General features: G+C 42.3%; 1 protein-coding gene across 1 annotated transcript in view; it reads left to right on the top strand.

The window, feature by feature from the left end:
* The window catches only part of slc9d1 (solute carrier family 9 member D1), a 73,462-nt gene that overhangs the window by 17,364 nt on the left and 42,122 nt on the right, over positions 1–13,976 (top strand). The window contains exons 5-7 of the mRNA XM_078559599.1: positions 212–340; positions 3,753–3,845; positions 13,751–13,937. Of these exons, the coding sequence (XP_078415725.1) occupies positions 212–340; positions 3,753–3,845; positions 13,751–13,937 (409 nt within the window). The remainder of the gene's footprint in view (positions 1–211; positions 341–3,752; positions 3,846–13,750; positions 13,938–13,976) is intronic.

Raw genomic sequence — 13,976 nt, 5'->3', positions numbered from 1 at the left:
TTCGGCAGTGGGGAGGAATAGTGTTTATTCAGGGGAAAAAAATGAAACTAGCAATTAAATGCCCAGAAACAACTCAAAGTTTAAAATCCAAATCCTATGTTCTGTTAGTGGAAGAAAGGAATACAGATGAAGAGGCAATACTGTTACTGTATTCTCAGTCTCTCTTTGTACACCAATCACTATAATATTTAAATGTGCAATTTATTTGCAGGATATAATTTTTATCGTGTTGGTATCTCTGCCTTGTGGCTGGATTTGTATTTTAATGGGGCTTCCTACGATGTTTGGTTATATCGTTTGTGGAGTCCTCTTAGGTCCTTCAGGACTAAACCACATCAAGGTATGAATTCTACTTATGTCATACAGAAGGGCAGTGTTCTTAGCTTAAGCTGTCTTTGAGCAAACAGTTTATTTACTAAATAATTTTTTATTATAGGAGAGTGGTGTACTATATTCATCAAGATTACATCTGTTAGTTTTATAGTGTGAAGAATGTGCAGCTCCTCAAAAGAAACACCAGATCAGTTAGTGTGTTTATTCTGCTTGTCCTGGTTGAATAATTGAACTTTTTGTGGTACTGGTATTCAGTATTGGGGTGAGATTTGTAACCAAGCCAGCTGCATCTCCCTTTACATGGCGCAAAATACGTTTTTAGTTATGGGTACCCAGCTTTGGTATTGTACCTGACCCCAAGGTGAGCTTCTGATCGCATATCCACTCTGTCACTCGGACTGCCTGTTTGCACCTTCATAACTTTGCCTGACTCCGCCCCACTCATCTCATCTGCCTCAGTTTTTAAAATTTTCATCCTGGTTTTTAAACATCTAATGATTTTGCCCCTCTTTCTTGATGCATGTCCTCCAGTCCAACGACCCTCAGAGATATTAATTCTGGCCACTTGTCATCCCCGATTTTAATCATTCTGCTGTTGGTGGCTCTGCCTTCAGATGCCCAGGTGCTAAGCTCTGGAATTCCCTCCCTAAATCTCTCTCTCTCTTTATCTTCTTCCTCTTTAAGATGCTTCTTAAAACTCGCCCCCTTTACCAAGCATTTGGTCAACTGTCCTTGTACCTGCTTGTCTGGCTAAGTGTTACATTTTGTTTGATAATGCTGCCATGAACACTAGCATATTTTGCTAGGTTAAAGGTGTTATATCATTACATGTTACTGTTTGTCCACCCCTTTGTTCTTTTGCATCAAGGTCTAACTGATCAAAGTTATTGCTTTTCTGTCTTCACTGGCTGAAAAGTGGCACAAATATGTCATGTGCTATCTAGAGTTTCTGTCCTAAACTGAGTGGCCAAACACTTAACTACTCACCTGCTGCTGCAGTCTTCAACCATGGAATGGCATTGTAAAGGCTGCACCCTCATTTTCAAGCAGTCCAATACAATACAGCTATTTAACACCAATGGATGTGTAAATGAGTTGATCCGTGAAAGACAATGGCTTCATAAACCTTGGGAGGACCAAACTCATCTTGTCAATGTAGCATGGCCTGCTGTGCAGACCTTTGGGGCCAGAGATTATAGCATCAATTAAACTGATAAGTATTTGATAAGAAAGGATATGGGAAAAGAACAGAAAAATAGGACTAGAGTGAACATCTCCATTCAAAGAGCCAGCACCAGCACAGGTATGATGTACCAAATGGCCCCTCGCTGTACTGTATAGTGTAATTTATGTAGTTTATGCAATTAATGTGCCCTGTGTAATGATACTTCTCAGGAAAGATTAAACAGGCTGGGGCTTCTCACAGAAATGGCAACAGTGTCTTTAATGTAACAAAACACCCCAGGCCATTTCACAGGAGCATTATAAACAAAGTATTTCAGCGAGGCACAATGAGATATTATGGCAGGTGAACAGAAATTTGGCTAAAATGGTAGGTTTTAAGGAGTGTCTTAAAGGGGGAGAGGGAGAGGGAATTCCAGAACTTGGGGCTTAGGCAACTGAAGGCACAGCCACCAGTGTCGGAACAATTAAAATCGGGGGGTTGCTCAGGAGGCCAGAATTAGATGAGCACTGATATCTTGGAGGGTAGTGGGACTGGAGGAGCTTAGAGCTGGGGAGAGGCTAGGCTATGGAAGGATTTGAAAACTAGGATAAGAATTTTAAAATCCAAATGTTGCTCCACTGAGAGCCGATGTAGGTCAGTGAACACAAGGGTGATAGGTGAATAGGACTTGATGCAAGTTAAAACATGGGCAGCAAAGACTCGATGTCCTGAAATTTCCAGAAGGTCGAATGTGGGAGGCCAACTAAGACTGAGTTTAAATAGTCAAGTCTAGAGGTAACTAAGGCATGAATGAGGGTTTCAGTAGCAGATGAGCTGAGACAGGTAAAGTCGGCTGATGTTACTGGGATTGCACAAATATGTGGTCGGAAGCTCATCTCGCTCCCAAGTATGACACTAAGGTTGTGAATAGGCTGGCTTAGTCTCAGATTGTTGGCAGGGAGAGGGGGTGAGGTTGGAGATAGGGAGTGGAAATTGGAGTGGGGACCGAAAACAATGGCATTAGCTTTCCCAATATTTAGTTGGAGGAAAAGTCTGCTCATTCAGTACTGGATGTCAGATAAGCAGCCTGATAATTTAACGACAGTGGTGTAGTCGAGAGAGGTGTTGGGTGTCTTCAACATACATGTAAAAACTACCACATGTGCTTTTGGACAATGTCACGAGGGACTGCACGTGGATGAGAAATAGGAGGAGGCCATAGCTAGATTCTTGAAGGACACTAGAGGCAATGGTGCGGGAGCCACTGCAAGTGATTGTCTGGCTATGATTAGATAGACAAGAATGGAATCAGGTGACAGCAGTCCCACCCAGCTGGACGACAGTGGAGAGGTGTCAGAGGAGGGTTGTGGTCAACTGTGTCAAAAACTGCAGACAGGTCGAGAAGGACGAGAAGGGAAAGTTTGCCTTTGTCGCAGTCACATAGGATGTGTGACTTTGGTAAGAGCTGTTTGGTGCTATAGAAAAGAGAAGGCTGAGGCTGACCTGATAGAGATCTTTAAGAAGTTTGGTAGAGTAAATGTACAAAAGACCACTGTTGATGAGATCAGAATTAGAGACCATAAATTAATAAATTTAGTGTGGAATTCAGGAGAAACGTCATTGCCCAGAGTCGTTAGAACATGGAACTTGTACCACATGGAGTGTGAGAGTCAGAGAGCATAAATGCTAGACAAATATTTGAGGGAGAAAAGAATAGAAGGACCTGTTCACCTTCATTGCTTTCCATTTCTCTCCTGGTGTTTGACAAGGTGTTTACTAAAACCCGCTTTCACAGCCATATTTCCTTTCTCAGTGACTGTCTCCGTCTCACCACCTTCAACACCTCTTTGATCCTTTTGTCTGTGACATCTTTTGATTATCTACTCCTATCACTGCTTGCTTATCCCTACAACCACCCCACCGTCACATTCTCTCTCCCCCCGCCCCCCCACCTTAGACCAGCTTATATTTCACCTCTCTCCTAACTATACTTCAGTTCTGCCGAAGGGTCATGAGGACTCGAAATGTCAACTGTTTTCTTCTCCACCGATGCTGCCAGACCTGCTGAGTTTTTCCAGGTAATTCTGTTTTTGATATGTTAATATGGTTAGATGAAGAAAGCTGGGAGGAGGGTCATGTGGAGGATAAACACCAACACGATCTGTTGAACTGAATGGACTTTTCTGTGCTGTAAATGCTTTGTAATATTTCTTGATTGCAGAGGATATTTATGTTTTGCCACATTTTTCCACAGTCTATTGTGCAAGTGGAAACACTTGGTGAGTTCGGTGTGTTCTTCACTCTGTTTGTCGTTGGTCTGGAGTTTTCTCCCGATAGACTCAGAAAGGTATTAACTCTTCATTTGCCGTTCAAAGATTCTTGATTTAAATGTGATTTTTCACCCTCCCCCCAAAACAATTACAAGTCCTGTGTTAGACAATACTGAATGATGATATTGTCATAACATTCTTATTCTAATAGTGAAACCCTGTTTATCAGTGAGCATTGCAACCAACTGGTCAGTATGTCTGGGACTAGCAATTCCAAACGAATTGCATATTGTGTGATACTTAACGTGAGCCTCATTGCTAAATTACTTCCAGATATGCAAAAACCTAATCTAAGTATTATCCCTTTTTTTGTCCTCTGGATAAGGATGACCCTGTCAAGGATGTATTTCTTACCCTCTGGAACTTCAAATAGGGTTAGGTATTAAGTGTCAACTATATGGTATGTAGGAGTAGGTGGTGGTTTCTCTAAACCTGAAGGACATTAGTGAACGAGTTGGATTTTTATAATAATCCAGCTGCTTTTATGATCACTGTTTGATGTTCAGCCGCAAATTGCTCCATTCATTGAACTAAATTTCACAAGTAGCCACAGTGCATTTTAAATTCTGAACTGCTAACTCAGTGCTATTAACTACTACACTGTCGCATCCCCAGACCTTCCAGTGGAGTCCAAAGTTGTCCAGTTCACTTGTGTTGTACGGAGTTTGTGATCTTGTAAAGCTTGATCCACAGGTTCCCTAGTTACCCATATTACACAGATTATAGAAGCCAAGAATAACAACTTAGGTACCCACTGAAAATGTCTTCAAACAAGGTGGTGACTGTATAACTTCCTCCTCAATATGACACTTGTCTCATGGCTGTTATTGTTAGAGGTCTTGCTATCAACCATTGTGCCTGTTGGTCTGATGCCTCTCCACTGGTAGCTTAGTTTGAATTGCTGTATTTTAAATCACTATTTCTTCAGTTATTTCAACATTGGACTTGATCCAGCCCAGCAACCATCCCAAACCTCCAGCCCAGCAACCATCCCCAACCAGCACCTCTGATCACTTATCAGTGTCACCTTAAGTATCTGAGGGAGTGAGACCCTTGTATAACAGCTTCTTCCCCTACTCCTGCTACTCAGGTTTTCTCTCTGAATCTTGTTCACATTCTACCAACTACCCCCAGCCTTCAACCATACATGACTTTACTGTGCTCTGCTCTCTGATTTCTCCCAAAATTCCTTGTAGATTCTGGGTTGTTCTGATTTTTCTCTCAGCCTCTGGACTTCCCACCAACCCCATAGTCATTTGTTCTCTGTCATTTCAAATCATAGAAAGAGACCAATCAACTCATTGTATCTATGCTGGTTTTTTGCTAAAGGAATCCAAAACTAATCTCACTGCCTTGCTGTGTATAAAGGAATTTCTTCTAACCTTGTTCCTTGCTGAGTGATAAATTGATGACCCTCCATTGTTGGCTCCTCGTGGAAAGAGCCTTTCCCTTCTCCCTATCCCACACACTCCACCAACCAAATCAAATCCCACTATATCATTAAAAACCACAACTAAATCCCTTGGCTTTTGCTGCTTCAATTAATGCATTAATTCTTGCAGCATTCTCCAATCTGAGGAGTTGGTCCCCAGTGTTTACTGAACTTGGAAGCCAATCTTTGGACTTCTCTAGAACCCACATCTCAGGACATTCCTGTTGAACCTTTGATCTTCATCTAGCCCTATTTCCTGACTTGCAACTCGCTGCAGGCTGACTGCCTTTTTGTGAAGCTTCTCCCAATAGTATTGACCATTTTCTTCTACCTGAGTTTGTACCTTTGCTTTGTGGCAGCCCCTATTAAATCTTTGCCGTAGCTACTCTTCCTGGCTCCTACTTTACTGCTTACACGTCATGGCTGCCTACCCTAACCCAAACATTTTGCCCCACTCTCCACTCCCCCCTTATTTCACCTTGTCCTTTTCTGCTTCTTTATATCCTAATCCCTCAATAACTGCTCCATGAATCACCCATTATCCGGTCTTAATATGTGCTATTCTCCTCCTAAACACCCATCCTGTTACTGCTTAGATATTGCCTGGTTTACAACTTGTCTAACTCAAATTTGGCATCCTACTTTGCATCAGCCATGGCACAAGCTGCCAACTCTATTCCAATACTTACCTCAACTGCCATATTCCCATGTTCCTATGTTCACTGCTCATCTTTCTCCTGTTTAGCTAATCTGAATTCCTTGTTCCCTCCCCTGGCCTGTCACATGAAGTGTTGTAACAGTCACTTCTGTAATCTCAAAGTTTCAACTCATCAGCTCAAACTCATTTACCATTTGATCAGCATAACTAAACCACCCTCTTAATGACCAAAGTTGTTATTAATTGGAAAGATTGAATCTAACCTTGAATTCCTCCTGTTACATGCACTATCAAAGTTAATGATTGAAGTAGAGGCCATATTAACACTTAAAAATCAGGTTAGATTGGTGGTTGAAGGAAAGAGAGGAAATGGACACTAGGACCAGAGTGGGCACATGGGATCAGGACTATCATTGTATAAATACCAACTCAGACTTGTTTGACTGAATGGCGTGCTACCGTGCCTCGCTTGGTCATTTTACGTTTCATCCAGTATATGATGCACTGTTCCCATCTCCTTCAGTACTGTATAGCTGCAGTACCTCCATCCCATCTTATCCATACAGTTGTCATCTCCAGGCTCAACTGCTCTAATATTCTCCTTGCTTTCCTCCCAGTCTTCATCCTCATAAATTTCAGCCTGTCCAAAATTCTACTGCACCCTGTCCCAAACAGAGTCCAGCTTTTCATATCTTTTCTTGCAAACATACATTGGCTACTAATCCCAGCAGCAGCAACTAGTGGCAGGTGTCGGATTTGAACCCATCCCTCCAGAGGAGGCAGCATCCTGAATACAGAGTCCCTTCAACCACTTAGCCAGTTAGCTTTGACAAAACCTCCCAAAAAATTAAGTTCAACGTTTAATCTCCTCATACCCCACACATTCTATCTCTAAGATGTTCACTAGCCACTGCAGTCTGTTTGGTGAAGATACTCTCGAATTGATGTTAGTGTTCCAGGATTTTAACCTCGTGACAGTGAAGAGGCAGTAATATATAGGATGGCACATGACTTGGAGGGGAACCAGAGGAGATGTTCCCGTGCACCTGCTATTCTTTTCCTTCTAAGTGGTGGCGATCATAGGTTTGGGAGGTGCTGTTGAAGAATCATTGGCTTCCTATCCTGTCGGTAGCCGGCAATGCAGCCACAGCGCACAGGGAGAGGAGAGAGTGAATGTTTAAGGTGGTGAATGTCCACCCGATCAAACAGATTGCTTTGTCTTGAATGATGCCAAGCTTCTTAAATCTTGTTTGCCGCTACAATCATCCAGGCAAGTGACGTGTACTCCTGACTTATGCCTTGTAGGTGGCAGAGGAACTTTGGGAAATCAATGAGTTCAGCCACTCGCCACAGTGAGTCATTCTCCTTCCCTACCCACATGGTTGCCTCTTCACCAATATATGATTTGCCTTGACAACGTCATCCGGAAACTTGGCCAGTTGCCACGTGTGCTGATGATGTCTTGCTCTGCTTCTGTTGATCCAAAGACTGAGAGGGTCAAAGCATAATTTTCTTTGAAATTGCCAACTCTCCTTAGAAAAAACATCCCAGCAAGCTGTATTAATGTGCCATGGAATGAATATCACCTGGGTGATTTTCAGACTTTCCTGGTATAATGATTTCCAGCCCCCTTTTTTTTATATGAAAGTATTTAACTCAGGAGTAATGCAAATAATGATTTCAATTATAACAATGAGAGTTTTCTGGCTATCCATCAGTTGATGTTAATTTGTCATTCAGCATTTATCCAAGATAATTATTTTTTAAAAATTTCACTATACTTACTAAAATCATACATAAAGATACAAGCCCCTGTTTTCATCACAGTGCTCTTTGAAACTCACCTTAAATCTGTACCTCCTCACAATTTGCCCATTTGATATACCAAGGTAGTTCATCTTTGGCCCATCATTCGTTCCACATGTATAAAGAACTCTCCTAATCACCTTCTCTGCCTTCATTGTTTCGCATTATATTCCTCAAGTTCCTCTTCTAAGAGAACAGGCACAGCTACTCTCTTGATCAGATACATAGTCAAATGGCAAGAAATAATGCAGAGACACTTGTGCAATTTTTAAGCAAATGTTGGAAGGCTGTAGTCACATTGAAAGGTTGCGGTGACTGGAAAACTACCCAAAATTCCAGTTATAACAAGAACAAAGAAGAAGAACACAGAAAAGTACAGCACAGAAACAGGCCCTTGGGCCCTCCAAGCCTGCGACGATCATATTGCCTGTCAAACTAAAACATTTTGCACTTCTGGGGTCCGTATCCCTCTATTCCCATCCTATTCATGTATTTGTCAAGCTGCCTCTTAAACACCACTATCGTACCTGCTTCCACCACCTCCTCTGGCAGCGAATTCCAGACTCTCACTACCCTCTGCGTAAAAATACTTGCCCCGCACATCTCCTCTAAAGTTTTCTCCTTTCACCATAAATCTATGTCCCCTAGTAATTGACTCTTCCACCCTGGGAAAAAGCTTCTGACTATCTACTCTGTCCATGCCACTCATAATTTTGTAAACTTCTATCAAGTCGCCCCTCAATCTCTGTCGCTCTAGTGAGAACAATCCGAGTTTCTCCAACCTCTCCTCATAGCTAATAACCTCCAGACCAGGCAGCATCCTGGTATACCTCCTCTGCACCCTCTCCAACGCCTCCACATCCTTCTTGTAATGTGGCGACCAGAATTGCACGCAATATTCCAAGTGTGGCCTAACCAAGGTTCTATACAGCTGCAGCACGACTTCCCAGCTTTTATACTCAATACCCCTGCCGATGAAGGCAAGCATGCCATATGCCTTCCTGACTACCTTATCCACCTGCGTTGCCACTTTCAGTGACCTGTGGACCTGTACACCGAGATAACTCTGCCTGTCGATGCACTTAAGGGTTCTGCCATTTGCTGTATAATTCCTACCTGTATTAGACCTTCCAAAATGCATTACCTCGCATTTGTCCGGATTAAACTCCATCTGCCATATCTCTGCCCAAGTCTCCAAACGATCTATATCCCGTTGTATCCTTTGATAATCCTCTTCACTATCTGCAACTGTTCCAACCTTAGTGTCGTCTGCAAACTTACTAATTAGCTCAGTTACATTTTCCTCCAAATCATTTACGTATACTACAAACAGCAAAGGTCCCAGCACTGATCCATGCGGAACACCACTAGTCACAGCTCTCCATTCAGAAAAGCACCCTTCCACTGCTACCCTCTGTCTTCTATGACCAAGCCAATTCTGTATCCATCTTGCCAGCTCACCTCTGATCCCGTGCGACTTTACCTTCTGTACCAGTCTGCCATGAGGGACCTGAAATCCATGTAGATAACATCCACTGCCCTTCCATCGTCGATCATCTTTGTCACTTCCTCGAAAAACTCGATCAAGTTAGTGAGACACGACCTCCCCTTCACAAAACCATGCTGCCTCTATATCAGGTAGAATATTTCCTGACACATAGAAAGAGCCTCCTAGAAATAGACTATTATGTTAGATTAGAATGTTTTCTCAGTTTTTAACTCTATAAAGCTGATATGTGTCCAAGACTAAAATATTGCTACTGCCTAGGAGGCTCTTCTAGCACTTCTTTTTGTAAGCTTGACTGAATCTCAGATTTTAACGGCACAGAAGGAGGCCTTTCGACCCATCATGTCTGCACCGGCTCTCCAAATGAGCATTTTGAAACAGTGCCATTGCCATGCCTTTTCCTCATACCCCTGCACATTATTCCTGTTCAAATAATCATCTAATGCCCTCTTGAATGCCTCAATTGAACCTGCCTCCACCACACTTCCAGGCAGTGCATTCCAGACCTGAACCACTCGTTGTGTGAAAACATTTTTTCTCATGTCACATTTGCTGCTTTTGCAAACCACTTTAAATCTGTGCCCTCTTGTTCTTGATCCTTTTACGAGCGGGAACAGCTTCTCCTTATCTACTCTGTCCAGCCCCCTCATGATTTTGAACGTCTCCTCTTAGCCTTCTTCTATCCAAGGAGAACAGTCCCAACCTCTCCACTCTATCTTTGTAACTGAAGTTTCTCATCACTAGAACCATCCTTGTAAACCTCTTTTGTACTCTCTCCAATGTGTTCACATCCTTCCTATAATGTGGCATCCAGAACTGTACACAGTACTCCAGCTGAGGTCTAACCAGTGTCTTATATGAATTCAGCATAACCTCCTTTTTCTTGTACTCTTGTGCCTCTATTAACAAAGCCCAAGATGCTATGTGCTTTATTAACTGCTCTCTCCACCTATCCTGCCACCTTCAATGATCTATGCACATTTACACCCAGGTCTTTCTGCTCCTGCACTCACTTCAAAAATTCACTTCTTATTTTATATTGTCTGTCTATGTTTTTCCTACCAAAATGCATCACCTCACACTTCTCCGCATTGAACTTCATCTGCCCACTCCACCAACTTGTCAATGTCCATTTGAAGCTCGACACTGTCCTCCTCGCAGTTTACAACACTCCCAAGCTATGTATCATCCGCAAAGTTTAAAGTTGTCCCCTGCACTCCAAGATGTAGATCATTAATATACATCAGGAAAAGCAAGGGTCACAATACTGATCCCCGGGGAACTCCACTACAAACCTCCCTCCAGCCTGAAAAATATCCATTGACCATTACTCTCTGCTCCCTATTTTCAGCCAATTTTGTATCCACGTTGCTACTGTCGTAAGAACATAAGAAATCGGAACAGGAGTAGACCATTCGGCCCCTCGAGGCTTGCACCGCTATTCAATAAGATCATGGCTGAACTTCTTGTGTTTCGATTCCCACATTTCTATCTAACCCCGATAACCTTTGATTCCCTTGCCTATCAAGAATCTATGTATCTCTGCCTTAAAAATAATCAATGACCCCCCACCTCCACTACCTTCTGAGGCAGAGAGTTCCAAAGTCGCACAACCCTCTGAGAGAAAGAAATTCTCCTCATCTCTCTTCTAAAAGGGCGACCCCTAATTTTAAAACACTGTCCCTTTTATTCCATGAACAATAACTTTTGTCACAAGTCTGTTGTGTGGCACTCAAATGCCTTTTGAAAGTCCATGTACACCACATCAACAGCATTACCCTCATCAACCTTTTCTGTTACATCTTCAAAAAAAAGCCCAATAAGTTAGTTAAACATGATTTCCCCTATAGAAATCCATGCTGGCTCTTCCTTATCAATCCATATTTTTCCATGTGACTACTAATTCTATCCCGAATAATTGTTTCCAGTGTTATAGTGCGGCAGATGATGTGTGCCAGGTGGAGCAAATCAACGAGGGCAACTTGATCGCACTATCACAACGGTTTTGCAATTTGTATTTATTTTCAGATGCGTGCACTGAATTCAGAAGTAATAAGACCGCCAAGACTTTGAGGTTTTAAAAAAAAACTTAATTAAAATATTTATTAACAAAAGAGAAGATTTCAAGCACATACATAGGACTACAAATTATTACTATAATAACTCCCAAAATTCCTAATTAACCTGACTCCCAGTTACACTCCCTTGACGGCAACGGTCCAAAAATAGATTTTTAGATCTTAAACAGATCCAGCAAATTAACACAGTACTCTGGACAGTGGAATTCCAAATGACCTTCTCCTCCAGCTTCAGTTTCTGTAGACAGCAGGCTTATGCACAAATACTGGAGGATTCATTAAGGCTACCTGTTAGATCTTACAATGCCTTCTCTTGACACACAGCCTCATTCTCCTTTATATATGTTTCTCTCTTTTTAGTATGTAAATTCCATTGTTTCCATATGTCTTTGGAACTTTACCTTTCTCATAATATAAATCTTTTCATGTTGCCAATATTCTCATTAACCTCCCTTCATCTATCTAAAAATACAAATTCCCTTCATACCTTACATGCCAAAACCCCAAACATGTTTACCTACTTAGCATTTTAAAGACACTTCTGCACCTTCTTTTGATAACTTCAACTTGCAGTCTGCTTGGCTACGAAATGTAATTAATCCACATACACAGAAAAACACAACCCACCCACCCCCATAAACCTACTTTATAATAAATCACAAAAAATATTATGACAATTATTATACTTTCGTAACACTAGAATCTTACCACCACTGAAGTTAAACTGACTGGTCTGAAATCGCTGGGCTTATCCTCACAACCTTTTTTGAACAAGGGTGTAATGTTTGCAATTCTCCAGTCCTCTGGCACCTCCCCCGAGGCTAGGGAAGACTGAAAGGTTATGGCCAGTGCTCCTGCAATTTCCACTCTCACTTCCTGCAATATCCTTGGATGCATCTTGTCCGATCCCGGTGACTGATCTGGTGGGATAGGTGAACACTCTGTCATCTAGTCTGGTTTCTCTTCTTCCCAGTTTCTATTTTATTGATATTACTGCAGCTATTGATTCTCTGAATCTTCCTCTTTGTTCCATCTACCCAGCAGAAACCTCAGTTTGCTTGCCGTTTTACTCTTTGCATGAGTCTTCAATTCTGTAGAGAGCCTACAGAGGAGGAGCACCAAACCTGTGGAACTCTTCATTTCTTTCAGTAATTCCTTCCTTCTACAAGCTTCAGGCTGTTGAACCCTAAGCTGGACATCATCTTAGCACTTGTCCCAACTTACTGAACCTTTACCTCAATCGGCGTTGGTTGTGCCTGTGCTGTGATCAGTGCCCTATCAATGCTTAAAAGGTCATCTTCTGATTAACTGATTAGGGAAGATCAGTTAGAGTACAGTTAGAGTTTAGAATCACATTCTTTAATATATTAAAAACAAAAACAAAATTACCTGGAAAAACTCAGCAGGTCTGGCAGCATCGGCGGAGAAGAAAAGAGTTGACGTTTCGAGTCCTCACGACCCTTCAACAGAACTGAGTATAGTTAGGAGAGGGGTGAAATATAAGCTGGTTTAAGGTGTGGGGTGGGGAGAGAGAAGTTGAGGGGGGGTGGTTGTAGGGACAAGCAAGCAGTGATAGGAGCAGATAATCAAAAGATGTCACAGACAAAAGGATCAAAGAGGTGTTGAAGGTGGTGATATTATCTAAGAAAATGTGCTAATTAAGAATGGATGGCAGGACACTCAAGGTACAGCTCTAGTGGGGGTGGGGTGGAAAGACTGACAAGGTATTAGTTGTAGATTTAAAAATAATGGAAATAGGTGGGAAAAGAAAAATCTATATAAATTATTGAAAAAAACAAAAGGGAGGGGTAAGAAACGGGGTGGGGATGGGGATGGGGGAGGGAGTTTAAGATCTAAAGTTGTTGAATTCAACATTAAGCCCGGAAGGCTGTAAAGTGCCTAGTCGGAAGATGAGGTGCTGTTCCTCCAGTTTGCGTTGGGCTTCACTGGAACGATGCAGCAAGCCAAGGACAGACATGTGGGCAAGAGAGCAGGGTGGAGTGTTAAAATGGCAAGCGACAGGGAGGTTTGGGTCTTTCTTGCGGACAGACCGCAGGTGTTCTACAAAGCGGTCGCCCAGTTTGCGTTTGGGCTCTCCAATGTAGAGGAGACCGCATTGGGAGCAACGAATGCAGTAGACTAAGTTAGGGGAAATGCAAGTGAAATGCTGCTTCACTTGAAAGGAGTGTTTGGGCCCTTGGACGGTGAGGAGAGAGGAAGTGAAGGAGCAGGTGTTGCATCTTCTGCGTGGGCATGGGGAGGTGCCATAGGTGGGGGTTGAGGAGTAGGGGGTGATGGAGGAGTAGACCAAGGTGTCCCGGAGGGAACGATCCCTGCGGAATATCTTGTCTTTAATCATACGAAGAAAAAGAATATTGTAACATTAATGCTTAATATTTTCAAATATTAAAGTGCACTGTTTTACATTTCTTTGCCCTTAGGTCTGGAAGATTTCTTTGCAAGGAACCAGTTATATGACATTCCTGATGGTTGTATTTGGATTACTTTGGGGATATCTGTTGAATATCAGGCCAACACAAAGTATCTTTATTTCTACATGTTTGTCTCTATCAAGTACTCCTTTAGTATCCAGATTCCTTGCTCTTGGTGCTAGAGGAGAAAAAGAAGGTATATCTTGAAGGAAGCAGTTGATCATATGAATGTGGG

Source organism: Cetorhinus maximus, chromosome 16, assembly GCF_964194155.1.
Source record: "Cetorhinus maximus chromosome 16, sCetMax3.hap1.1, whole genome shotgun sequence".
Taxonomy (NCBI): Eukaryota; Metazoa; Chordata; class Chondrichthyes; order Lamniformes; family Cetorhinidae; genus Cetorhinus; species Cetorhinus maximus.
Note: the sequence above shows the minus strand (reverse complement) of the source record. Positions and strands in the feature narration are given on the sequence as shown.